The 25,772-nt window shown below is 38.3% G+C and overlaps 1 protein-coding gene across 3 annotated transcripts in view; it reads left to right on the forward strand.

The window, feature by feature from the left end:
- Positions 1-25,772, forward strand: part of CCNY (cyclin Y) — a 118,565-nt gene that overhangs the window by 83,504 nt on the left and 9,289 nt on the right. For all 3 annotated transcript variants that reach the window (XM_021542913.3, XM_021542915.2, XM_021542914.2), the window contains 5 exons: positions 4,702-4,802; positions 7,825-7,860; positions 11,639-11,696; positions 11,799-11,918; positions 22,787-22,953. In XM_021542913.3, the coding sequence (XP_021398588.1) occupies positions 4,702-4,802; positions 7,825-7,860; positions 11,639-11,696; positions 11,799-11,918; positions 22,787-22,953 (482 nt within the window). The remainder of the gene's footprint in view (positions 1-4,701; positions 4,803-7,824; positions 7,861-11,638; positions 11,697-11,798; positions 11,919-22,786; positions 22,954-25,772) is intronic.

Consider the following 25,772-nt stretch of genomic DNA (forward strand, 5'->3'; position numbering starts at 1 on the left):
TTTTCCAATTCAGAAGAAGTCCTGGTATTTTTGCTCACTGTTGTAATTTGGCTTCCTGTGCACTTTTGTGTGCCAGTTTTGCCCTTTAGCATCTTGGCCAGCATCTACTGCCTGGAAGCTAATGGGCATGTCTGCACAGACGGGTGCAAACAAGCCTCAGTTTTTCCATGGGGGAAAATATTATTTAATAGGACCTTTTAAAATAATGCACTAACTTACACCTGGTTCGCAGGGAGTAGAGAAACTACTATCATTATTTAGTAGAGAAGCTCCAAATTATCTTTTGATGGACAAGTGCAAAAGAACACTGGAAAAGGCTGAAGCTGCTTTGCCAAACTGGAAGTTGACTGGCTGAGAGCCAGAGCTGGTACAAAAGCTGTATAGCTTCATTAGGGGAGTGTTGTGCCCAAACAAATGAACCCTGCTGAGCATCAGGGCAGAGAGCCACCCTAGTGCTGCTGAAGAGGCCCTTCTGGTCAATTCTGAGTGTGGGTTTTGGGTAATGTGCACCATCCATTAGGTGTTTCTACACAAAACCCCTCTGAAGTGCCTACTTTAGCAAAAGAAATGGTGACATTTCTTCTTTCCCCATAAATTTAGATTTAATTTCTAAGTGATGCTTCCTGAGAGAAATTAACTCTTTTGTACAGACTCATTGTGAAAAAGTTAGGAATTCATTATGATCCCTTTCAAAGCAGGTACCTAGAAGCAATTCAGTAGTGTTTGTATGATTTTGATGGCAAACCAAGCTATTAGAATTCTGATAAAATGTTTTTATATAACCTTCAAGTAAAAACCTGTAGTTCAAACATCTTAAAACACACAGGATTTGGAAAATTGGAAAGTGTTAGGATGAAGCTGGAAGAAAATAAAGCAGTGATATTTGCTTAGTACTTGCTGTGCAAGGGGAAAAAACTGCTAGTCTCAAGAGCTAGGAACACCTGCATTATTGGAAACTGGACCTTGATCTCTTAGGGCTTTTTCTGTAACACATTCAAAAACGTAGCAAGTTATAAAGCAGAGTTTTCTGCTCTACATCTTTTCCTGTTAAGAAAGAAATTCCACAAAACATCTATTTCGTATTAATTGTTGAACTATAATGTCAGCATTTCTTAGTGGATGTCTTTGTTTCAAATGACAAAAATAGCAACTGCTTCTGGAGTAAAGAGCTACAAATCCTCTCCACCAAATGATAGAAGATTGGTCTAGGATTCATCTCAAAAGCTTGTTCAGTCTGGTTTCTTCTCCAGAAGCAGAAGCTTGCATCTAAGCTATTCCTGGCCTATTTGTTTTATCTCTTCCTTACAACTTTCAGTGATGAGATTCTATTACTGCTCAAGTCATTTAAGCTATCCTTACTATTAGAAAAAGGTAGTGGCTTCGGTGTTTTTGCCATCACCTCTTCTCACACTTTCATGTACAATAAATTCAGTCTTTCTTGAAATACAGTGTCCAAAACTGGACATAAAATTCCAGTGGAGCAGAGTGGATGAGTGCTCTACCCTGGTAGCTCTATAAATTCTAATGATTTATTGCATTTTTTAAAGAAAAACGTTCTCTGCAAATTAATCTCAGCTGCAAATACAATAAAAAATACTTTGATACTGTGATCAAAGTTGCTGGTCAGTATTGTATGTGGAGTTGACTGGGCCTCTATGGAATGTCCCTTCAAGCTTCCAGTTTGAAAGTGATCCCTGGCTGACCAGAATATAATTTTCCAAGTAGTTTTTACCTGCCATGTTTCCTTAGTTTGCCCTTTGGGAGTTTTATGAGATGAAGTCGGAAGTTTTGCTGAAGTTGAGAGGCATGACATCTACAGAATCTCTTGGCTACAGAGATAGTACTGCAGCTCTTGAAAAAACACGTCAAGTGAATCCCACTTTGTATCAGTGAGGTGCTTTGAATTAGTAAATATTTGTAATAGCAGAGGTTGTCAAGGCATCACATGTGTCCTATGCTCATTTTTGCATATGAAGTTTTACAAAAGGAGGTGTGCCAGTCTGTCCTTTTCCTGTGCTAGCTTTATGGTGGGATCTCATTAGATAATTTGGCTAATTTCTCCAAAAGCTAGTAATTCTCAGCTCTTTTGGTTTTTTTGGGGGGTTTTCGGGGGTGTTTTTGGTTTTTGGTTTTTTGGGTTTTTTTTCCCTTAACTAGAGCTTCTTTGACTTGTCTCAATGGGAGCATTTTTGTGATCAGCTCTGATGGATTTGAAATACAAAGGTGTTAAGCTCCTGTACAATTTTGGTCCTGGACCTATCCCATTGAAATGGACACAGAAGGGAGTTTATCTGTAGGACAGTGCTGAATACTGAGCTGATGCTCAGTAGCCTCTTTTGTCCTTTGCAAGGATGGAGAAGGTTCCTGTGCAACATTTTATGTAGGCTCAGAAAAGTCTATTTGACTGAACTGTGGCACAGATGTCTCCCAGCTTAGTCGAGATAAAATATGAAACTGAGGGTGTTTTCCAGCAATTGGAAGAGGCAGAAAATCTGTTACCTGCTGCATCATATGGCTGCAGTTGGACATCAGAGTAGAAGCTGGGGATGTTGATCTCCTGGCAGGTCAGTTATTCACATGGCACAGGTGTGTGTATATTTACCCAAGGGTCTAGCTTTGTTCTTGGCACCATTCTTCTGACTAGGAGAGGTGCTTCTTCTTGCCAAGTTGTTGTGAACAGTGAGGCATGAGACACCATGTATTTTCCTGAGGTGTGAAAAGTTCCAAGCCTAACAAAGTGTGATGTGGGCTGAAAACCAAAAAGAGTTCTGTGATGTAGTAGTTTCAGAAATAAGGTGTGTTGCTCTAATTATTGACATGTGTCAAATGTTAGAGTGCTGTTTACATAGGAAAATTTAAATCTGATAGTGGTGTTGCTACAGAGTCATTTTCTGTTTCTTAGTTGTGCTTCCCTTGAATAAATCCTGTATATTTGTCTTACATTTTTTCTAAACCTTTAAAGCATGTTGACACTTATTATACAGAAAGAAAACTTTCCATGTGTTGTTTTTTTTTAATAACAATGCTGAGATGTGTGTACATCTCCCTTTTTCCCCCCAGCCACTAGAGTATCATTTTTGTTGTTTTTAAGATGCTTTGCCTTTATCATGCCTGTGGAAGGTACTCAACAGACTAATGCAGATATTTAAACAAAACTGTGGTAGAATAAGGGCTTTGAATCACCAGTCCCCTAGTGATTCTTTCTGTGTGCAGCAATACTAGTTAATAAATTTTATGGCATTAATATTCACAGTACCTCTATAGTTTTTTCTCTTTCTTGCCTAACATACAATAGCTTGGAAAGTAGATGGATTGTCAGCTTTCAAATAATGTTTCTACAATTGTGGCAGCTTCAGAAAATGTTGGGTTTTTTTTCAATTAACAGGAGACTGTGGTTTTTCACTCATAGCTGCGAAATTCAGAAATACGACTTAGATGTGTGTAGGTTTTACCAGGAGTCTGTCTGTGTAGTGAATACTGCTAAGAAGTCAGCTGCCTATGGAAAGTGGAGCATTGGTGAGCTGATGGATGCTGGCACTTGTAATAATATCTGTTTTGGAAAGTGGGCAGGGGAAGATGTACTGAGGTAGCAGTCACAGGACTGTATCCTGGATACTCAGTTGCTCTCGGCTGGTAAATACCTCTGAATTCTGCTGATGGTATTGGCATTGGTCCCTCCACTGAAATGCTGGAAACTACATTAATTGTAAGATGAATTAAAATTTCCATGTTGGTACGCCAGCTGAATTTTAAACCTATTCTGTTGAGAGTTAAATGTGTAATTTGACTGATCTTCACTTTCCTGACAGAGGTTCTTGGTCAAGTTATTTGCTAGTGTAAATGGAATATGCAAAGATAGAATCAAAGAGGATTAGGGACTGTGAGAGCTATTAGCTGGTGTAATTGAAACTGTTCTCTTTAGCCTGGTGGAGTGTTGGCTGCTCTAAACAGCTGATGGAGAAGCTCTCTCAGCAAAAAAATGTTTAGAAACAGAGTTCTCAAATACCAATTTTTGGCTGAATTTTCCAGTGTTTTTCTATGGTAGTGCACAAAAAAGATTGAAATATATTGAAAACCTTTTCTTTTTAGATATGATTTTTAAAATTTTGCTTATACTCTTTTCTTCTGTTCTTTGATCAGTTTTCTTCCTTTTTGATAACAATGTGATATTATGAATTATTTTTATGAATTCTCCTTATTAATTTTGTAGTTCTACTGTAAAGACATCTTTCCCTTCATTCTGTTAGGAGCTTTTTTTGAGGGATTTAAATATTTTATTTTCTGCAAGCATGGTTTTATATCTGTTGTTAAACTGGTCTTCATTGCTAACACAATTTCTTTTTCATTCTTCCATTTACTCTGTTGGAATGAGGAGAGAGATATAGGTCTTGTTCATATTTGCTTTCCAAGTGTATGTATGTATTTGAGTAAGCCTGCAGAAATATTTCTGCCTGGTTTTGGGGAAGGAGGGACACAGGGGATTTGGGACTTGAATGCATTACCAAGTCTCAGGCAGGAATTTTTGTGATTTTTGCACTGTTAATTATTTCTGAACTTTCTGAACTGCTTCCAAATATAATCACATTACTGTGTGCATCATTGTGACAGACAGAAATTTGTCTTTTTTAAATTCTTACATTTCCTCAAAAAAATGCTTTGCTATTACATAATTGCCATTGTTCTTTTGCATGTTTTTCATAGCATCCTCCTGGGCAGTTGAGAAGGAAGTACAGTTCCTGCTCCACTATTTTCCTGGATGACAGCACGGTCAGTCAACCAAACCTCAAGTATACCATTAAATGGTGGGTATTACAATTTATTTATTTTTGCTAGCACTTGTATTTTATGTATGTATTTATGTATACGTATTTCTGAACCATTACTAAGCAAACTTCAAAAGTTTTAGTTTTTGAAGTAATAAATTTACTTAATTGGTCATGTTCCAGACTTACTGAGTGATGTCTTAGATGAGCATTTTAAGTTTCAGTGGTGCCTTTTTACATTTAGAGAGAAATGAAATTTATATATGCATTGTTCTTTACGTTTTGTACAGTATAAGGGGAAAATAGAGACCAAATGCTCAGGCATTTTGTGTTCTTTATTAATGGTTGCTGATAGCCTCCCTTGAGTTGTCTGTAGGTTGGTTACCTTGGTGTATGCAAATTCAAAAATTTACTAAGACAGTATCTCTGCTGCAGAGGTGTTTACGTGAGAGACAAATCTATTTAGACTACCACATCCAAAGGAGTTTGTTATGGTGGTCACTAAGACAGTCCTTAATTTTTCTGTTAAAGGAAAAAGGTGGGAGAGGAGAACAGTTTTATAGTTAAACTGATGCCTGATTCCTTGTCAGCTCTTTCTGCCTGGAATACAGTCTTGCTCTTCTTCAGGTTTCTGTCACTAGTAACTTAAAAATAGTTCTGATTAACACTTGAAAAAGGTTTTGCATTTCTGAGGTGTTTTAGCTTTTTTCCTCCTTGAATCTCATGCTCTTCTGCTCTAAAATCCTTTGTATGCAGAGTAAGTGCAGCCTTTTGGGTGGATTTTGGGTCTGTTTTTGCATTAGAACTGCCATGGCTCGTGGGAGAAGAGATGGGCTTGAGTGCAGCAGCAAAGAAGCATTTTTAGGACACAGAGGGATGAGCTGGTGGTGGGGAAGAGGGTGGTGTGGTGTGTTTTGGGAGAGACTCAGGTGCATGGGCAGAGGTGTGGGGAGCAGAAGAGATGCAAGAGCCAGTGCTGGGATGGGCAGGGGTCATGCAGGACAGAGGCCAGGCTGCCAGCATGGGAAGGGTTGGAAGCTGCATGGGCTCAGAGAGCTTGAAAAGGAACTACAGAGGGTGAGAAACTGAACTCTGGAACACAAAGTTTCTGCATCTTCTATCTGGCTGCACATTTAACAGGTTGAAGGGTGAGGACACGGTAGGATTATTGCTTTTGTAGTACAGCTTCAGTTTTTTTTCCCCACACCTTGCAGTCTCTGCAGGAAAATAACTATTGCACATAGGTAAATCTAAGAGGGAGGCATCTTGCTCAGCTCATTTATCTCTTCTAGGTCATGTTGTGCACTGGTGTGTTTAAAATATTACTGTGTCCACTGCAGCATCTGCAGCAGTCGGGGTGGCTGGGATAGGGTGATGGAAAGCTTCGTAATCGTAATTTCTGCACTCTTAGTGCCAGCTGAACCAGTGTATGAAAAGTAGAATGAAACTTGGATGAGGTACTATATTACAGCCCTGAGAGACTTTCAGATTCTGATGCAGATTTCTAAATAGTAAATATTTTCTAAACTTAATTTGGCATTTTGTTACAAAGGCAACCATATGGGCACCAAGCAGAGTTGTGCACATAGGTTCTTGCATCTGCTTTCATTAAGTGAACTGGAGCTGCAAGTGTGTTCCGAGGGGCATAATTTAATATCAAATTTTAGGATTAATTTATTTTGTGAATATCTTTCTGTCAAATCAAATTAATTCATAAATATGTGTTTTTCTTGTGTTCAGTAACAACTGTGGTCTTTTTTGATTCCTTAAATATGTGTCTGTAAAAAATCCCCAAATTTTAAAAGCATGTATGATCTAAGAACTTCTAATACACAGAATAATAATAGATAGGTAAATCACAAAAATTTAGTAAAAATATTTACTTTTAGCCAAGAAAGACATTTTTTACTGTATGACTGTTAAAAAAAACAAAAAACAACAACAAAAAAAAAACAACAACAACAAATCAAACCTGAAATAATTTTAAATTCTGTTAGAGTTTTATTCAAACATATTAATTTCCTAACATGCAGTATCTCAGTTTTCATGTAAAAACTCTTAAAAGGTCTTTCAGGGAACACTGGGAAATTTTGCATTAGTATAAGACATAAGCATCTTACAGTGAATCACTGATGAAACAAACTGTCTGCAAGGAGAATCAGTGAATTCCCTCCTCCATCCTCTTTCCCCTTTAGCTTAGCTTGGTTTTATGCTGCTGTAATAAGTAGGGAGAGTGCTGGCTTGGCTTCATTCTTCAATAAAAATGTATTGTGAGCAAAGCATGAGCTGGGAGTTGGAAACTGTAGGATAATTGTAAGAATCCATGCTTTAATTTTGTTCCATCTCAAATGGGAATGAGATGAGTTAGTTGTGTATGTAATCAAAATCTTAACTTTCTGTGAATACAAGGACACTTTTTGTCTGTGTGCAGAATATTCACAGGGTTGCTTTAGTGTGTGGTTGAGAGTAGGGGAAATGCATAATGCAGTAAGTTATTCAGGGAGTCGTCTTTCCTGAGTTAAAATAAGTAACTTGATGCCATAAAACTGTAGGAGTGTGGTATTGGAGTCTGCTGGGTTGAGCAGCTATAGAAGACAGACACAAGCAATGGATTTAAATATACAATCATAAGCCAATGGTGATTAAAACATTTTGTGTTAACCTGGCAGCAAAACTAAAAACAGTGTCCAATGCCTGTGATGCTTTGTCTTCAGCCTTGGAAGTCAGTAAGGGTTTAATCATTGGGTTTAGTGGAGTAGGGCATTAAATGGAAAGTATGTGCAACTTGATACATGAAATATGAAGATAATATGAATATGATGATAATATGAAGTAAAATAATTACTAGTAAAAAGCATGCAGTTGGAGTGTACAAAACAAATACTATAAAATAGTCTGTTTATAGCAGTTTTCCTGATATCTAAGAGCGAACAAAAGAAAATAGGCTGTTGACCATATACTGTTTGTCATGTTTTGTGCTAAATTTTAAATTTGCATGCAATATGACATAAAATATTAATATGGCAGTCCTGAGATATTAACTCTGTATTTTTCTTTACAGTGTAGCTCTTGCAATATATTACCACATCAAAAACAGGTATGTGAATAGTGGAATCTTGTACTGAAAATATTTTTTATTTCAACAAGCGAACTGCTCAGACCCTAGAAATCCATGCGTAATTTATTTCAAAATGTTTTTGGATAGTAGTTTTCTTAACTTACAGGCTAGCAATAAGAAACACACACATTTTCTATATGTATTATTTTACATTGAAATATTAAAATTGGAGGATTAAGTACCATAAGAAATGGAAGTAAAGCTCAACATTGAAAAGCTCTGATGATTCAGTGTTTGGTTTTATATGCATTGGGCACCTCTGCATTGTTGCGTATGTTGCACTTACATGTAGAAAAAGCTGAATAGTATCTTTCAGTTGTATATTTTTAGCTGCACCTTTGTAAAGTTAACTGTGTATATCAGTAATCAGTTAGGATTTTGAAATAAAACCCATGAATTATACAGTAAGAGTGGCATTGTGAACAGATGTAATTCAAGATGCTCAGAAACAGAGCAGGTCCTGGCTTATCTCTCCTGGTATAGTGTATTTTAGATCTCTGCTCAGTCAAGTTGATTGAAATTGAATAGAAAAAAGGTTCTCTAAAAAGTAACTTGGCACATATATGAGTTTTCTTCATGTTGAATTGTGCTTTTGTATCTTAAATTCCCTGTCCTCGTGATATGTCATGGTATCCTAAAATAATATTTCCTGACATTTCTAAGGAAATGTCGTATAAATAATTGAAGTGACTTCTGTGTCCATGGTTTTTCAATTGGCCTTTTCAAAAAACTTGGCTTAGATCTTGATTTATCAAGCCACTTAGACGTTTTTTCTTTTGGACTTTAAGAAGTCCAGCTAGAACAAAAGGAATTACTCATGAGTTTAAAGTTCAGCTGGTTCGTCATTCAGGACCATGGTTCAGGTCACTGGAACCCATCACCCTTCTTGAAACAAGGCTGACATCTCAAGAGAATCCTTTAAACATGCACAAGAGCAGAAAGGCTTAGGGCTTGATTCCTGCTGAAAGCTCTTAGAAGATTGTCTAAGACATTAGTGGGTCTTGGACTGAAACATGGCAATATATAAAGCAAAAAGTTGGAGTGAAATCTCTCAAACTTTTAATCTCATTTACCAGGAAATAAGGCATGAGTAGTCACGCTTGGATTACTTGTTCATCCATCTGTGGTTGCTTTCCCCCGCTTTTTCCATGGCCCCTGGATTAGTTTGGTTAGTTAGTCAGTTTATGCTATGCTTGACTAAATAAGATCTCAAAGATAATCAGACTCCAACGTTTTTTGGAAATAAATAATTAAGTGCTCTGCTAAGTACCATGGCAGCTGAGTAAAAGGCTTGAGAGAATCGGGCACATTAGAGAGTACAAAGGGTGAGAAGACTCAGTATAAGAGTTTGCTAGTGAGCAGGAAGGATCCAGAGCCACAATGTGCATCTATGCTGATTGCCAGGGAACTAATCCCTGTCTGCAGTAAATTATGCCCGTTTGTGGGCTTGCAGAGCCTGATGCAAATTTGACCTACAACTGGTAGACACAGAGACCAGACCTTTACGACATGAAGAGTACTGTGTCAGCATCTTGAAAACAAATGTATTCTGACTGTTACTTTGTTGGGAAAAATGGTTTTTTCTGGGTTGCTATCTGTCCTTTCACTTTTGGGATGGAGAGGTGATTGATTCAGGAAACTGCTTGCTGCTGCTTTCCTTGGAATGTGCCCTGGGGTGGGGAAGTGCTGTGCCTGCACTTGGGACAGACAGTCCCAGCAGTGATGCTGGAGCCAGGCTCACATGTGTCAGAAACTCTGAAATGAGGGGTGTGAAACAACTGCTGGGTCTTGGGTTCTCTCTGATTTGGGAATGGAGGGACAATGTGATAACAGCACTCAGTTGTGCTTGCTGCTGAAACAGCAAGAGCAAAACATATGTTCTGTTTCCTGCTATTATAGGAGAAAAGGAAGTTGTTGACATATGTGGGAGATTTTGGTTCATTATGGGGGATGGGGAGTGTGAAGCCACTGTGACTCTTTGACTCAAGGTTCATTTTGACAAACAATGAGTCAAACATCTACTTTTCCAGAGAATAATTCATTTTAGACAGTATTTAGTTGTTCCTGTTCTCCTGCATAGGAGATTTAAACCAAAATTACTTCCTAATATTTCCAACCCTCACCAATCTAATGCATGAAGTATATTTCTTCACATGTTTCTCACACATCATTTGATTCTAACATTCTAATTATCATTCCTCCCTTTCCCAGTGTCTCCTATCATGGTTATACTGATCGGTTTTCTTCATGTTTTGTTGTCTTAGCTACTCAACAAGTGAAAAAACCTGCACCCATCTTGTTTTTGAAGGAATGCATAAGCTTTGGTGAATCTGCTAAAGAAATAAAATAAACCCCAGCATACTAATCATAAAGAATGTTTGGGTAATCATTAGATTATCCATTTTTGAAAGAGTACAATGAGTTGCAATGAAGACAAAAACCTCTAAAGTTTTTTTTAAATACATTTTTGAGGGAAGTCAGGTATGACTTCATAGCATGCAGCAGCTACAACCTGAAGAAATAAAATAGGAAATCATTTGCATTGTGAAGTGCCATAGTTTACTGTAGCACACCAGTCATTTCAAGGAGACAACTTCTGCATTAAAATACTGGGTTTTTGGGTAGTGTTAAAAGAGTCTGGCCTAGAATCCTTGCTGATAGGAATTTTCTGGTAATTACTACAGTCACCCCAGTCCAGATTTTGGTTTTATTTATTTTTAGTTTGTTTGTTTTGTTGGTTGTTTATTTTAATTTAGGCACTCTTTTTTATATTAAAAATGTGTTTCTCTCCAGTGTTAGCCTCAATTTTAGTAGAAAAAAAGGCACTTTCAGATGTTGAGTTAATAAATGTATTTTGCAGACATGAGTCCACTGTAAAACTTGCAGTTTGCATGCTCTGAGAGACATGTGCTGCTATATAAAGATAGAAAATATATTCAGTGGTTTGTTTATTAACTGTATGATCAGAGTACCAGGGATGCTAAAAATAAAGATAGAACTGTAATAAGGAAATCACATTGATGCATCTGTCCAGAAAGTGCCCGTTCTGGTACAGTTCTTGGTTTTGTATTTGTTAGTGTCCTTGCCAAAGTTACATAGAGCAAAAATCTTATATTGCATCCTGGATGTTAGGCTTGTGAAGTTGCATCAACATGCAGGCTGATACTGAGCTACAGGAATTTCAGAGAAACATCTAATAAAACCAATGAATAGGAGTATTATTTTGTCTGAATTTTTGTTTGTATGTGCTTCTTTTGGCTTTCAGAATTCATTAGCATAATAGGGTTTTTCAGATAAATTAAAAATTTGTATGTATTAAGTAAAAGATTACTGTAAAAATAGCATTGCATATTAGTAAATGTTTACAATGCTGGTAATAAAGGAGGGAGAGGCAATAATAAGATGAGAGATTTCAGGGGTGGACATGAGTAAGTTAAAAAAAGGAGAAAAGGAGAGTAAGCTGTGCTGAATTTATCAAGTTTGTAGTAGTACTTCTTAAGCCTCACAGTAAAGAGCACAACAGTTTTGTATCTTGGCCACAGAAGGCTGAGTGTTTTAGCATGTTTTGTAATGTGAATTTCATGTTACACGAGGGCCTAATGGCAGAGAAAGTCCAACCTCTATTTGAAAAACCCATTTCATCAGTGGTTCTAAGCACCCCACTGCATGGGGAGTGTTGGAGTTTGAACTTGTGTCTGTGAGGGTTGTGTGCTGTTGTGTTCAGATAATGACAGTACTTTGGTTTTAATACTTTTAGGGACACAGACGGAAGAATGCTCTTAGATATTTTTGATGAAAACCTTCATCCCCTTTCGGTAAGTTCATCTGCCTCTCCTTCCCTTTCACATGAACTGTCTTTTTTTTTCTGTCTGCTTCGTTTTGTTTCAGTCACCTATTTGGAAGTATTTCTTCCTTAGAAATCCGAAGTGCCACCAGACTATGACAAACATGACCCGGAGCAGAAACAGATTTACCGCTTTGTCCGGACGCTGTTCAGTGCTGCTCAACTGACTGCTGAATGTGCCATTGTCACCCTGGTGAGTGTCTGAAGGATGACATCAGCCCTCTGACAGACCCAGCTTTGTTCTCAGAAAGTTGTGTTTGTATGATTTAATAGATCTAGGTGCTGCCAGGGAATTTTTTCTCACTATGGAGACAGAGGAAATTTCTTAATGGGAAGAGATGCCATACTTCATGGCATCTCTGTTTCATGGGTAGAGTAAGAGGAAGAAGAGATTGGGTAACATGTGACACTAAACCTGGGGTCCTGCCCTTCAGAGTGAGAGTGTCACAGGCCACCAAGGTGACTCACATTGAATGTAGGTGGCATAGGTGGTCTGAACATGAGGGAATGTTAAAAGCAGAAAGGCTTCAGCTTTCGGGGGGTTTGCTTTGTCTCACTGTAGCTCCCAGGAGAGACTTGGGAACAGCTGTAGGTGATTTGATAGCACTAATAAGAACTGACTGGCACATGAAGGATTCAGTGAGTGACTGGAACATGTTGGCTCTCTTCTACTTCCACTATACTTGTCATAGGATTGAACAATTGTACTCAAGTTTGAAGTTTAGCTGCTTAAAAATAGCACAACACAAAAGAAGGTTCAAATTTTCAGCTGGTGTGGATCAGCATAGCAATGTGGATTAAAAGAGCTAAAGTGATCTCTACCAGCTGGGAATTTCTTAATTTTCTTGAAATTTATATCCTGCCAATTCTGACAAGTCGCTTCAGCTTTCAGTCACAGTTTTGGCCATGTTCTTCACTCAGAGATTTTAAAATAACAAAATGGTTTTTTACCACTACAACATGTGGTTTCATGACAGCTTAGTTACACATTTTAGATGGAAGAAGGGGAAATTGGAGAAGGTGAATTTTGAAGCCCAGGCCTACTCATTTCCTCTGTTAATCTATTTCACTTGGCTTCTAAGATTAGTTGGCAGGCTTTTCTCCTTCAGGCAGTCAGAATGAGTTGTACTAGCCAGTAAAGAACAAGAATATGAGAGAAATGGGCAAGAAACACCCTCCATTGTTCCACCCTTCCATTTTGTAGTTTTTCTCTACCTGTTGCTGGACAGCCAGTATTTGTTTTCTGAAATGGCATTTTGCCTGTCTCTTTTATATAATTGCACTAAGTGCTTGTCCTTCTTCCTTTTATTCATAAGTGTTTTCTGCTGGAAACAAGATATGTTGTGTGAATCAGTATGTTCTTCTGTAATATAATTAACCCACTGTCAAATACCTTGTATTTATCTGCTATTCAGTCTAAGTTATTTAATCAGTGAGGGCACTGTTTAGTAGAAAGACAAGGGGATTTTCTTTTCCTTTTTTTTAATAGCACTACCTTTCTGTTACTGCAATGCATGGGAAGTTCTTTCCCACAAGTCTTATATAACTACTTCCTTGCCTCTTCTGGTTCTTATGTAGTTCCCTTGCAAATAAATCTTTTGAAGTATAAATGTTTTTAGTTAATTTATTATATTGCAGAAGCAGTCTCCATAGTTGTTAGTGCTTGAAAACTTAGGTGGGTTTTTTTCTTAACCCAGTATAATGGTAACAGGAAAATGTATTATAGCCTAGTTCTCAGAGCAGCCATGCAGATATTTATGGATAGATTTGGTGCAGGTGATCAGTGTTTACCATTCTGCTATTCTTGCCTGTGTTGTCAGGATAATAGCACCTGCCTGACCTCCCTTTCCAGAAACCTCAGAGTTTGTACATAGTGTTCTACAAGTGTGAAATTCTGCTGCTGCTGTTCTCAGTTTCCTCTGTACTTCTAAAACCCATTTCTTTATTCATCTGTGTCATCAGGAGGGGCCCCAGACACAGACTATGTTGTTTTTTAAATGCTCATGTGTGGAAACTAATCTGTGAAAAATAAAGTGACCCTTTCCCCCTTCTTATACTCCTGAAATCTTAATAATGTTGATACTGATGTTTATGAACCTTGCAAGTGCTTTCAGTTTTGATGTCCTGTCTGGAGAAGGAGAGATCAGCATTCCCTGCTGGAGCTTGTGTTTTGCCATAGTCTGGCTGTCGGTCAGAGAGCAATCTGATAGCCCTGTCTGCCACTTGTTCCTCCTGGGAGGGCTGCCAGAAGGCAAGAAGTGTGGGGATCAGGGACATATTCAGCAAGATGCTACAGTTTTATCTTTTTTTCACTCACTCTAATTATTTTTAAACAGTTCTAAGTACCATTTTTTACTGCCCACATTATTAACATGGTCTGATGTGCGTGGTTGAATGCACCCACTGTTTGTGTTGGTACATGCATTAACCAGGTAAAAGCAGCAGTAACAATCAGCTCTACAGCAGTCTGTGTTCTGTGCAGGAGCTGAGTAAATGTGAAACTCCAGACTCTGAGATAAGCTATTCTGCAGCAAAAAGCTGGCATTGTGTGGCTTCAAGCACTTAATTAAAACATTTCAATTAAAGCCTCCACTATTACAGCAAAACTGATTTATAATTAAACTGAAAATTTAATTTTCACATAGCCTCCAGAGCTGCCAAGAGATTTCCCATACTGATAGGTAGAAAATTAAAACCTCAGGTTGAAACAATTAAATACTAATTCACATTATTTATTTATAAAATAATACCATAAGAATAAAATTAGTTTTAAGAATTGTTTTGCTAATTTAAAGCTTGAGAGTAGTGGTTCTAACCCCAGTGATCAGCATAACTGTATTCTGTGACCTGACTTATTGAAAAAAGTCTCTTGCCCCAGAGTATTCCCACCTTTGCTAAAACTGAGAAATGCCTGTCTCCTCTTTAGTATCTCCCTCAGTGCAGAGGTGGAAGGTTGTACTTGTGTTAATCTACTAATTGGATGGCAAATAAAAATGTGAACAGGAGTGTTACCCATATGAACAGGAAAACAATACAGTGTTTGCATGTCAGGAGAATTAAATATTTATGCTTTGTTCTTTTGTTCTGTGAAAACAATCCTATGATCTAGATCTGAAGAGCAGAATGGTCCAGGTTTTCTTCTTTGCCTTGGCACGACTTTCTGAGTTTTTTGCAAATAGGCCAAATTTAAGGCTCTTTTAATATACTTCTGTGTCCGTAGTGGTTTCATTTTGCATTTGCGAGTGTGCTGGGTCTGCATGCTGTAGACAGATCAGATACAGTGATATATAAATACCTACAGTACACAAGCAGAATTATTCTGAGGAGTTCAGAGGAGCATGCTTTTGGAATACCTTAAAGAGTTCATATTGTGACTGAGGGGGTTTGATATTAGCAAATTTGAAATTTGAAGTATGTAAGAATAAATTTTCCTTATGAAAAACAGCAATTTAATTAATCCAGACAGATGTTCCTGAGTTCTTACTGTATTATTTGGTCACATTTTCAGCACTTAAGTAAAGAGAGAATACTGCTGAGCTGTATTGTGAAAATTATTGTATTTCCAGGGAATTTTTTGTTTTCTGTGTATTTGGAGGAATGGTGAAATTTTTTTATTATTGGTTTCCCTTCACTAGGATGTTTTTACTTTTGAATGCTGCTAAAACGCTTTATTTAAAAAGTATATTTCAGTTGATGTATAAAAAATCTGATGCTTGTTTAAAAGGAAAGGAAAACACAAAAGGGCGTCCAGAGTCCATAGAGACAATTGATCTGCAGAGGTCCTTTTCTGCTGGCCCAGTGTAACCTCCAACCTTTATGCAGCTGATGGAAGCTGCAGGTTTCCCTGAAGACCTTGGAGTGCTATCCATAGCAGTGCTTGTTGCCTGGTGTGACTGTGAGGAGAGTTGTCTGTATCCGCTGGTCTTGGTGTCCACCTTTGTGTGGTCTTCAAGCATTCCTGGGAGGTGCCAAAGCCCAGCACTTGGCCACATGAGAAGAAGGTCTCCAAGGTGCAGAGAGAAGGTCCCTTGACCTGTGCTGTTGATCCTGAGCTCCTTGGCAGCTGGACATGGCTCAGGGTGCAGGCTGGAGGAGGCCAGGAGGAGCCTGTGCTCTGGATACTGGTGGGATAAGGATATTCTGGCCCCTGGTTTTAGGGCTATCCTTATCTTTTGACTGAGGTCCAATTTACAACACGATACTTACACATCTACTTAGTTCTTGCCTTAGAATTGCTGGGGTATGCACTTCATGAAAACAGAACAATTGAGGTGGGCACTGGGGGGCAATTCTTTTTAAATCGCAAGGGAAGAGGACATTCCAAGAGTGTGAATCTGCTGATGCCTCTTGGGCTTCTGTGTGGGCAAAAAATGAATGCTGGTCCCAGTTGTAGACTGGAAAGTCAATGTTGCCTAGCAGTTGGAGTGCATTTGACATGGATTATAGGTATTTGTCTTGAAAGAGTAATTTAAGGGGCAAACCTGGAGATGGATGACTTTTCTCTCAGTACCATTTGTGCTTTCTGTAAGTATCTGTAATGGTACTTTGCAGTTGTTCACCTTTTTTTATAGTTCTGTGACTGCTTTTCACCATTTTTTTACTTCTTTTCACCATTTGGTCTCAGAAAAAATGGGATGAATTTGCAAGGACCACAATGATACAACGTCCTTTTCCACCAAATGGGTGGCACCAAAACTTTGTGGAATATTTTAAATGCCCAGCTGGGCAATTGCAAACCATGGTTATTTCTGGAGAGTCGTGGTAGGGAACTGGCTGATAGCTTAGAACAGAGCATATGGTAGTTTAGTGATTGGATTAGAGCCATGATTTGGCTGTGTGAAACCCACTACCAATTATAATCTTTTCCATAAAGATATCATTTCAGTTTCAAGGCATTGTGACACACTGAAGTTTTCTCATTAGAGAGAGATGACTCTGTATTTCTCCATAATATGTTGGGATGGAAATGCCTCTGTTAGTTACCCTGTAACTTACAGTGTGGGTTACCTGATGAGGGAGGGAATGAGGTGTTTGAAAATAAAGGTTAATTTGTCGATTCTCAGTTATAGTAATTAAAATAGCAAAGCCATTGTCTCCTTTCTGTCAATGTAAATCAAGTGAGAAATAATGTAAGCCACTAGAGTTTTATTGGTAAAATAGAGATAGAATTTGACATAAGGCCAGATAAAAAAACACATGGGAGAAGATTATGTCTTGCTTTTGCTACTGCCTCAAAATTCAGAATTATTCTAGTCATGTCAATGACAGTGATTGCCCATGGCTTGAGTGTGCCAAGACTCCCAGTCAGCTTCCTTGGGAGCAACACACAATTCCTGACGTCTTAGTGTGGCACCAGAGGAAATTCTAGTACTGCATACAAATATAATTGCATAATAATTTTGGTTGGAAGGAACTTCTAGGGGTCATGTCTAGTTTGGCCTTTTCTCAAAGCACAGCCAGGCTGATCACAGCCTGACTAGCTGAGTTCTGAGTTTCTCTGAAGATGAAAAGTTCATAACCTCCACAGAAAACCTTCTCCATTGCTTTAGGGAAGCCTAAAAAAAGAACTACTGTATTTTTAGTGTTCAGACTGCAGCTTTAACGTAATAAGAGGTATCAGTGGAGTATTGGAAGTTAATGTTGAACAGCTTCAATATGAAGTTACAAAAAGAAGCAAAGCTTCTACAAGAACCCCACAGATTTTTAAAAAATATTAGTGTTTTTTTGTGATTGTAAAATGCTGAAATGAAATTATTTCACACTTTCTTGTTTGGTATCTATCCTCCTGAGGAGGGGAAAAAAGGGAAAGAAATCTTCTCCAGTATTTTAACTTTTAATTCTACTTGAATGTATTATATAATGTCCAAAGTCTGCTATATTATCTCTGAGATGGGAAACATGAGATGCTGTTTCACACTAATTAAAAATGAACTCTTCAGTGCTATCTTTAGTTTTCAGTTTCTTCAAATGATTTATGTTCTGTTGATTGGGATGTTGTGTAACCAACACTCTGCTCTCCAGGATCATGGGGAGCCTGACATCTTAGATAACTGGGACAACACAGGATACTGTGGATAGTTCCTATTAAGCACTTGGGAAGAGCAGGATGGATTCACCCACCTGCAAATAACCACCCTGGGGATTAGTTCAAGCCCAGCAGTGGCTCTGCTGGAGCAGCACTGCTGGGCCTTGGATGCTGTTGATGATCCTGATAGTTTGTGCCATGTTACAATTCTGTGTTTGGATAAAAAAAGCCCCCCAGGATTAGTAGTTATAATGGATGGCCTAATGCTATTTAGCATGCCACTGCAAGTCCAGGTCCTGGGAGTGAAGATCAGAGGCATCCAAACTAGGTCAGCATGGAGTTGTTTCAGGTCTGGCAGATTTAAGAGCTGAAGATATGTGCTGAAACAAATCAGTTCTGTATTTCTGCTGGACCTGAAATGGCTTTGGAAGCCATTTAACTACATTCCTGTGGTGCTGCATCTAAGCTAATGAACCTCTCCAGAGTTCATTGAACTTCCAGCCAATTTGGGATTATCTATACACATGGAGTGGTAATTTTATTTAATTGGTATAAATAGTCTTTCATTCAGATAAATGAATTTTTAACAGAGGAAAATCACCAAATGGGTTTCACTTATGATTAAGTAATAATTTGCTGATACAAATATAAAGGTCAGTCATTGTGAAAGCTGGGTGTTAGTCTGTGGGAAGAGATGGAAAATAAGAATGCAATATTGCTCCTTTGAAATCTTAACTCTGTGCAGTGTGCTTAGTTATTACAAGCCTCCAATGAGGTGCAGATGTTGTCCATCCAAGCTTGTTAGACTGACAGTCATGTGAAATCACGTGATTCATTCCCAAATGCAGATTGTAGCCTAATAATGGAGGTACCATACTCTGAGGTATTGAGTCTGTAAATAAAAATATATGGACAAAGCAATGGCCATTGGTATTTTCCCAATCAAAATTGTATTTTCATTTCAGCTAGGATTTGAATTATGGTGCAAATGAGTTTTGAATACTGTAGTGTTGTTACTAACACTGAGTTGGATTTGTTCTTTGCAAGCTGGAAAGAATTCAGAAGTGTGTGTTGTTTGACTGAAACCACTGAAAGTTTTTGCTCATGTCACATCAGTAACTTTAATCTGTATAAGTAGTCTTGTTATCATCCTATAAAAAATATCTATACATACAGTCAGAGCTAAGTGAGCAATGATAAATGTGATGAAGATGGCTCTTGGATGCTATGAAAGTGCTTGAGCAGAAAAAGTTGTTAAAGCAAATTAAATCTGAGTCTTCTGAGAATTCAGCTTTTGAATGTTTAATAGAGAAGTACTGAAAAGTTCTGCCTCAAAAGCTTACTTTCAGGCATGGCAAAGGATGAAGCAGATTGGGAAAAAGTAACAATGGTGCAACAGCTTCAATTTGTTTTAATCTTTGGTTCCATTCTTGAGCATGGATACAGCTGTTAAAAGCTGGTGGAGGTAAATAATATTTTAACCTCTAGACTCTAAAAGCCCTTTAGTTCTAGTTCTATAAAGGAACACCTGTCAAAATAATCAAAAAGACAGATACTTCTTAGACTTATGTTTAAAAAAAAAGGAAAGAAACATTTTCCACATTGTTTCTTCTGCATTTTTTGTCTTTTGCCATATAAGCCAATTTATTCCAGCATTCTGAGGTGGAAATTGTAATATTCTTTTCTATTGTGACCTTTTAAAATTCAGCTTTATTATATTACTTCATAGCAGCTAGTTCTAATGAAGATGTAGCAAGTGTTTTGCTTTTGAAAACTAGGCCAGTGAAATTCATTACAAGAGAAAAATACATTGAACCATATAGTATACTCAAAATCCCTGTTTGATACAAAACCCGTATTTAAGAAAATGACCCTTGTGTTTAAGAACACTGTTTAATGTTTAGTCATAATTGCATTCAAATGATATTTCCATATCTCACGTTTACCATTACAGGGCCAACATTTTCAGTGATTTTTTTTTAAATGAGGTGGAGCATGCCTCCCTGTGTGTGGGAAGCCTCACTGGCTTTTGCCAGCAGAAGCAGGTGGTGTTCTCCCACCCGCAGTGAGTTTGTTTGGGATCAGTAGCGTAGTGATTAACCACCCCACCAGCCCTCCTCTTCAAACAGGCTGAGAGCCACCTGGCTGCTCTCCAAAAGTCTCTCCTGATTCAGCACATCTCAGCAGCAGCCAGAAGCACCCCTGCAGTAGTGAGTGCATGGCAGACTCTACCTGTCCTACTCTGATATCCCATCATGGGACATTGTGGGCTGGAACTGTGTCCCGCTAGGGCATTCTATATGGAAATGCTCTGAAATGGAACCAGCTCCATTTATCAGAAATAATGAACTTTGGGCACATTTACATTGGAGAGAGCTCTCTTGGCTCTGTGTGTGCTGCTGCTATGAGGTTGCTCCACATCAGCAGGGCAAGAGCTCAAGTGTGTACCAGCCTGAATTTCCTGATCTGCAGTCAGTGGGTTCCCTGTGGGAGAGAGACACAGAGAGAGCTAGAAGAAAGACTGTGTGTTGCTGGGTGAACTTGACTGAAAGTTGAAGACCTACACTAATGTCTCCCAAAGGTACACTGACGATGTCACAAATTCTAGATTACAGTGAATTCTCACACTGACTGAGGACCTTATTAAATTTAGCAAGTGTTTGCTGCAAATAGTCTTGGCCTTTTTCTCTCTTCTCTTACTTGAATATAATTAAAACCCAAGACTGGGTAAAGGAGACCACAGCAAATGAACAAAATAAATGCTTATTTAAGGCATGTTCAAGAAAGGAGTTGAAAGCTACACTAAGTGCCTTTCTAATGGAGACTTGATTGTGATCCTCAGTTTTACTGAAGTATGATAAAGAGTCTCGTTCCAGCAAACAGTGTATCTGGAGTCAAGCCCAAGTTCTCACCAGGGAAGCAAGAGTGATTTTTCACAACCCTCAACATGCTATTGGCAGATGCATCAATATGGTAATGAAGTAGGTGTAGGAATAGAGTCTCATCAAACTCCTATTTAATTTTTAATTTGGATTTCTCAAGTATGTGCTGGTGGAAAAATAGTGGCAAGTTTATGCTGCCTTTTTACTGAGGTGTAATTTGATCTGCTGTGCAGATGGACCTTGACAGGCTCGAGAGACTGGCCTGTGCAATACTCACAAAGTTCAGCAAGGCCAGCTGAAAGGTCCTGCATGTGGGTCAGGGCAATCCCAAGGACAAAATGCAGGATGGCTAAACAGAGGATAGCTTGAGAGCAGCCCTGCCAAGAAGGCTGGGGAGGAGCTGGACATGGCCTGGCAGTGTGCTCTCGCAGCCCAGAAAGCCAAACGTGTCCTGGGCAGCATCCAAAGCACTGTGGGCAGCAGGTGGAGGGAGTCTGTCCTCTGCTCTGTTCACCTGAGTGCTGCATCCAGCTTTGGGGTCTCTGACATTAGAAGGGCATGGATCAGCTGCAGCAAGTCCAGAGGAGGGTGATGAAGCTGACCAGAGGGCTGGAGCACCTCTCCCGTGACAGGCTGAGAGAGCTGGGGCTGTTCAGCCTGAAGAACAGAAGGCTCTGGGGATGCCTTGCAGCAGCCTTCCAATACTTGAAGAAGGCTTACAGGAAAGCTGGAGAGGAACATTTTATGAGGTTTTCTAGTGATAGAACAAGGGCTACAAATGGCTTTAACCTGGAAGAGGTTAATCTAACCCAACATGTTAGGAAGAAATTTTTTACTGTGAAGGTGGTGAGACTCTGGAACAGATTGCCCAGAGAAGGAGATGCCCCATCACTGGAAGGCCAGGCTGGATGGGACTCTGAGAGACCTATCTAGGGCAAGATGTTCCTGCCCATGACAGGAGGGTTGAAGCTAGATGGCTTTTAAAGATTCTTCCAAGCCAAACTATTCTATGATTCTATGTCTTTCCTTGCAATATAATTCTTAACTGTTTACATTTTCTTCTCTAAGTGCCTTTGAATTGCAGCCCCCACAAAATCCTTACTTAGCTGTGTTGCTTTTCTCTCTTTCTAAGCTAGAGCTGTACATTAGAAAATATATATTTTGTGATTTTTGTATGCTTCTATCTATCTAGCTAGCTAGCTAGCTGGCTAGCTAGCTATCTACTATAAATGTGGAGTATTCACTATATATCTCCTAAAACTGAATGTGAAAAGTTGAGATTTAAAAGGTTTGCATTAACAGTAGAGAGTCAAATTCTGTATTGATGTGAAGCAAGCTAAGTTCATCTGCTAATTTGAGTGGTGTAATGTTACAGCTTCCATATGCTCTCTGCTTATGAAGCTCCCAGCGTTAGTGTATTGCTGTAAAGAAGTTTTCTGCTTCCCAGGGATGACTCCAGGGAATGCTGTATTTTCATTATTTGAGGAGCAGTTTTGCTTGCAAAGTTGACAAATTGCCTTGTACGATGTAGAGTGTAAGGAGCTTGTTTACACAGGCTGTTTGGAAAGCAAAATACAGTGTTTTGCACAGAACCCCCAGATAGTGCATACATCAGGGAGATCCATGTGCCACGTTCTTACTGAACTTCGTGTTCCTGCAGTTTCACCATAACAGATTTTATATATCAAAATATTTTCAGAATGATCTGCTAAATAAAAAGTCAAACTTCCGTCTTCACTAATGGGCTTGGCACATAATTTAGAATTTTGTTCTTAAATAATAGTTTGACTTCCTTAAGAAGGAAAATAAATCTTTTAACAATTAGTGATATTTTGTTTTACAGTATTATAACATAACATTAACATCAGCTTTAGGATGACAGGCAGGGGGAAATCAGCTAAAGAAGAAATGGTTTATTTAGGAGTCTGGTGTCTGACCTCTTGAAAGGCCAACTAAAGTGGTTTTGTCACACCCAGTTTTGAGCCTTGCATTAGCATGCCATGTATGTAAAACTACAACTTTTATAATAAAATAATCTTGAAAGCATTTTTAACAGCCTACTGTTTTAGAATTGCTGGAATGGGAATAGTTCTCTTTTTCATTTCTACTTAGTAGCAAAATAGATCAAGACTTGATTTTGATGTGTTTCCACAGGTATATCTTGAAAGACTCTTAACTTATGCAGAGATAGATATTTGTCCAGCAAACTGGAAGCGAATAGTACTGGGGGCAATTCTACTGGCATCTAAAGTTTGGGATGACCAGGCAGTGTGGAACGTGGACTACTGCCAGATCCTGAAGGATATCACAGTCGAAGACATGTGAGTGAAGTTTGTTTATCTTTGTCAATGAATGCCAAGATCTGTGTCTGTGAGGGTGATGGGAAGCTCTTTCATCAATTGTATGAAGTTTGTATATTTGTGTTTTTTCTAACCATGGTGAATGCTGATAGATGGCATGAGGTTGGCTTGACAGCTGCTTACACAGAAGACATTTATTATTTTTGTTTTCTGGTTGAAGTTGTATTTTACCACTGGATATTCATGCACAATAATGAAAACAGATCTACAAAATATTTAAATGTATGCTTTGATAAAATTCCCCATATCCAGTGACCGTGCATGTATTCACTTCAGCATAATTTACTGTCATGCTCATTCTCCATATAGACATAAATAGACATGTAAGGCAGGAAAGGAAATTATCTTAATGACCTTTAGATGAACACCCAGTTATTTCTTGCCATTATTTAAAATTGATGCTTTTGGGTTTTGACTTTTCCCCCCTCCCCCAGTATCCTGTATTAGTTTTCAAGATGTTAAAAATGCAGACAGAATGAGGTTTCTAAAATAAAAGAGGGAGATAAGATGAACAAGAACCAAAATCAGGCCCTTTACGTTTCTGTGTGTAATATTATTCCATGCAGAATAATTTGCTAATGGTTCCTTAACTGACTGAGTGGAATCTAAGTGATTTTGCAAAGTTACTTTTTCTCTTGATCCTTTTCTCCTACTTTTTGAGTATTCAGTAGCAGTAGGGGTCTCCCTCCATTCACTTCTCCTCCAAGGCAAATCTGGGTGCTTTTAAAGTGCTCCTGAAGCTGGGACCTGAGCTGAAGTGCTGAACAACTTGAAGCACAGTCACAGGTTAGACTGTGCCATATGACAGTATTAAACAGGAATGGTTATAAATGTGAGGTTTGAAATTGATAATTCTCAGGGCTTTTCTTGAAGGCAGAAACAGAAAAAGAGATTATTGTTTCTGACAAACATATGTGATGGTACTACTGTTAGAAGATGCACTTGAGCTATATAACACCAACACTCACATGGCAGACCTGTGCTCACATCAGCCCTTTCCTGCACTGCACATTCCCAAACTATGATGAGTCCTTGTCCTCAAGAATTTTTAGTATCTTAGCCTTTCCTTAAAAAATTTTAGGATTCTCACAAACTGGAAACCCAGAAGCCTCTGGGGAACCTGAGCTCTCTATATGTACTTGGTGATGTAGTTCATGGGTTTTGTGTTTAGGGCTCTGTGCGAATCCCTCAGCAAAGATTCTGGTGCTTATATTCCTGCTGTTAGGTTTTCCAAATTTTGTTTCCCTTCTATCTGAAATGTGGTGGATTTTTTTTTTCTTTCTTATATTTTAGTTATCTGGGACAGTACAGTATGATGATTTTTAAATGTCTGGCTCTAAGCAAGACAGGGCCTTTCATTGTATTAGTAAGACAGAAGATCTAAGTCAAAATCTTCAATTTGTGTGAATCATCCAGCATAAGTGTATCTTGCAAAGCATCAAGCAAACCTTTCAGGGTTTTATAAGTCAGCATCAGTGCAGTGAACTGTGCCTAAAAGTGAGTGGAGAACTTGGGAGTACTGAAGTGCAGTTGGTATCTGCAGTCAGGCATGTGGCACTACATTGAATTTCTGCAGTCAGGTATGTGGCATTACACTGAATTTCGGAGGAGTGGCCCAGGAAAGCACATGCTAAAGCAGTCTGAGGGAGATGTATGGGGTAAGAAGGGTATGTGGTTAGTTAAATTACATAAGTTCAGTAAGAAATATGTGTATGTTTTTGTCCTTTCTGACCTGTAGCTAATCTATTGATCCAACTTTGAGATCTTGTAGGTAGGGGATAATAAGAAACTGAGGCTGTGTATTTGAGATTTTTGAGGGTGCTCTTCAAATAGGGTACAGCCAATATCTTCTGCCGGTAAAATAGGCTTTATATTATCAATTAACATAGAACTTTAGGCTTAGCTTGCAGAATGTACAATCTTGGCATGTAAAGATAATATATTGTTTCTATTTATAGACATTTTTTTACTTGGATTTTTAAACTGGAATCTTCAACAGTGTGAATTTAAGCCAAAGACTCAATATCCAGCTTTTAGTTAGTCTTTTAGTATTAATTAGCATTTATCATTATATAAACATAGAATTTTGGCACAGAGAGTGAGGATAAGGAAGGACAATGCTTGTGATGTAAGAATTACATAAGGGTAAAGAGTGAGAAGGAGAAAATAATTCAGTGCTAAAAAACTACTGTACCAGTACTTTTTATCTTCAGATCCTTCCTCATCTACTGCTACCTATGCAACTTTCATTTCATATTCCTTGCACATTTGCATGGCAGTAAAAATGTAACTTAAAGACAATATAATCATCAGCCAATGCCCACTGGTAGCACAGCAGTGCAGTCTCTGGGCTTTTCAGCAAACATGGTAACTTCCACCACCCACTTATTTTTTTATTTTTCATATTTTGAAAGTGCTGTTTTGAATGTATCAAATGTTCCTGCATAAGTGTTAAGTAGGATTTCTGAACAATTTATGAAAATTTTCAGTCCTTAATTTTGTTTGTTGGCTTATTTCTCAATGTACTTTTTAATGTATTGGTGTAGGTAATAATGTACTTGTATACCAAAGTTTTACATGGTGGGAGCTCATATAGGAGCTGTGTTCCTGTCAGGTATTTTGGCAAACATGTTTTATTTAGATGCTGGAAAACATGTGAGCACCACTGTGAATTTTGGTTGCACCTTTAAGGGAAAAATTGCTTTATTCTGTTCATAAAGAGAGTATGATGAAAAACTCAGGTTTCCTATGACTAATTCTAAACAATTGATTTTGAAGAG

The sequence above is a fragment of the Lonchura striata genome, chromosome 1 (genome assembly GCF_046129695.1).
Source record: "Lonchura striata isolate bLonStr1 chromosome 1, bLonStr1.mat, whole genome shotgun sequence".
NCBI classification, from domain to species: Eukaryota; Metazoa; Chordata; class Aves; order Passeriformes; family Estrildidae; genus Lonchura; species Lonchura striata.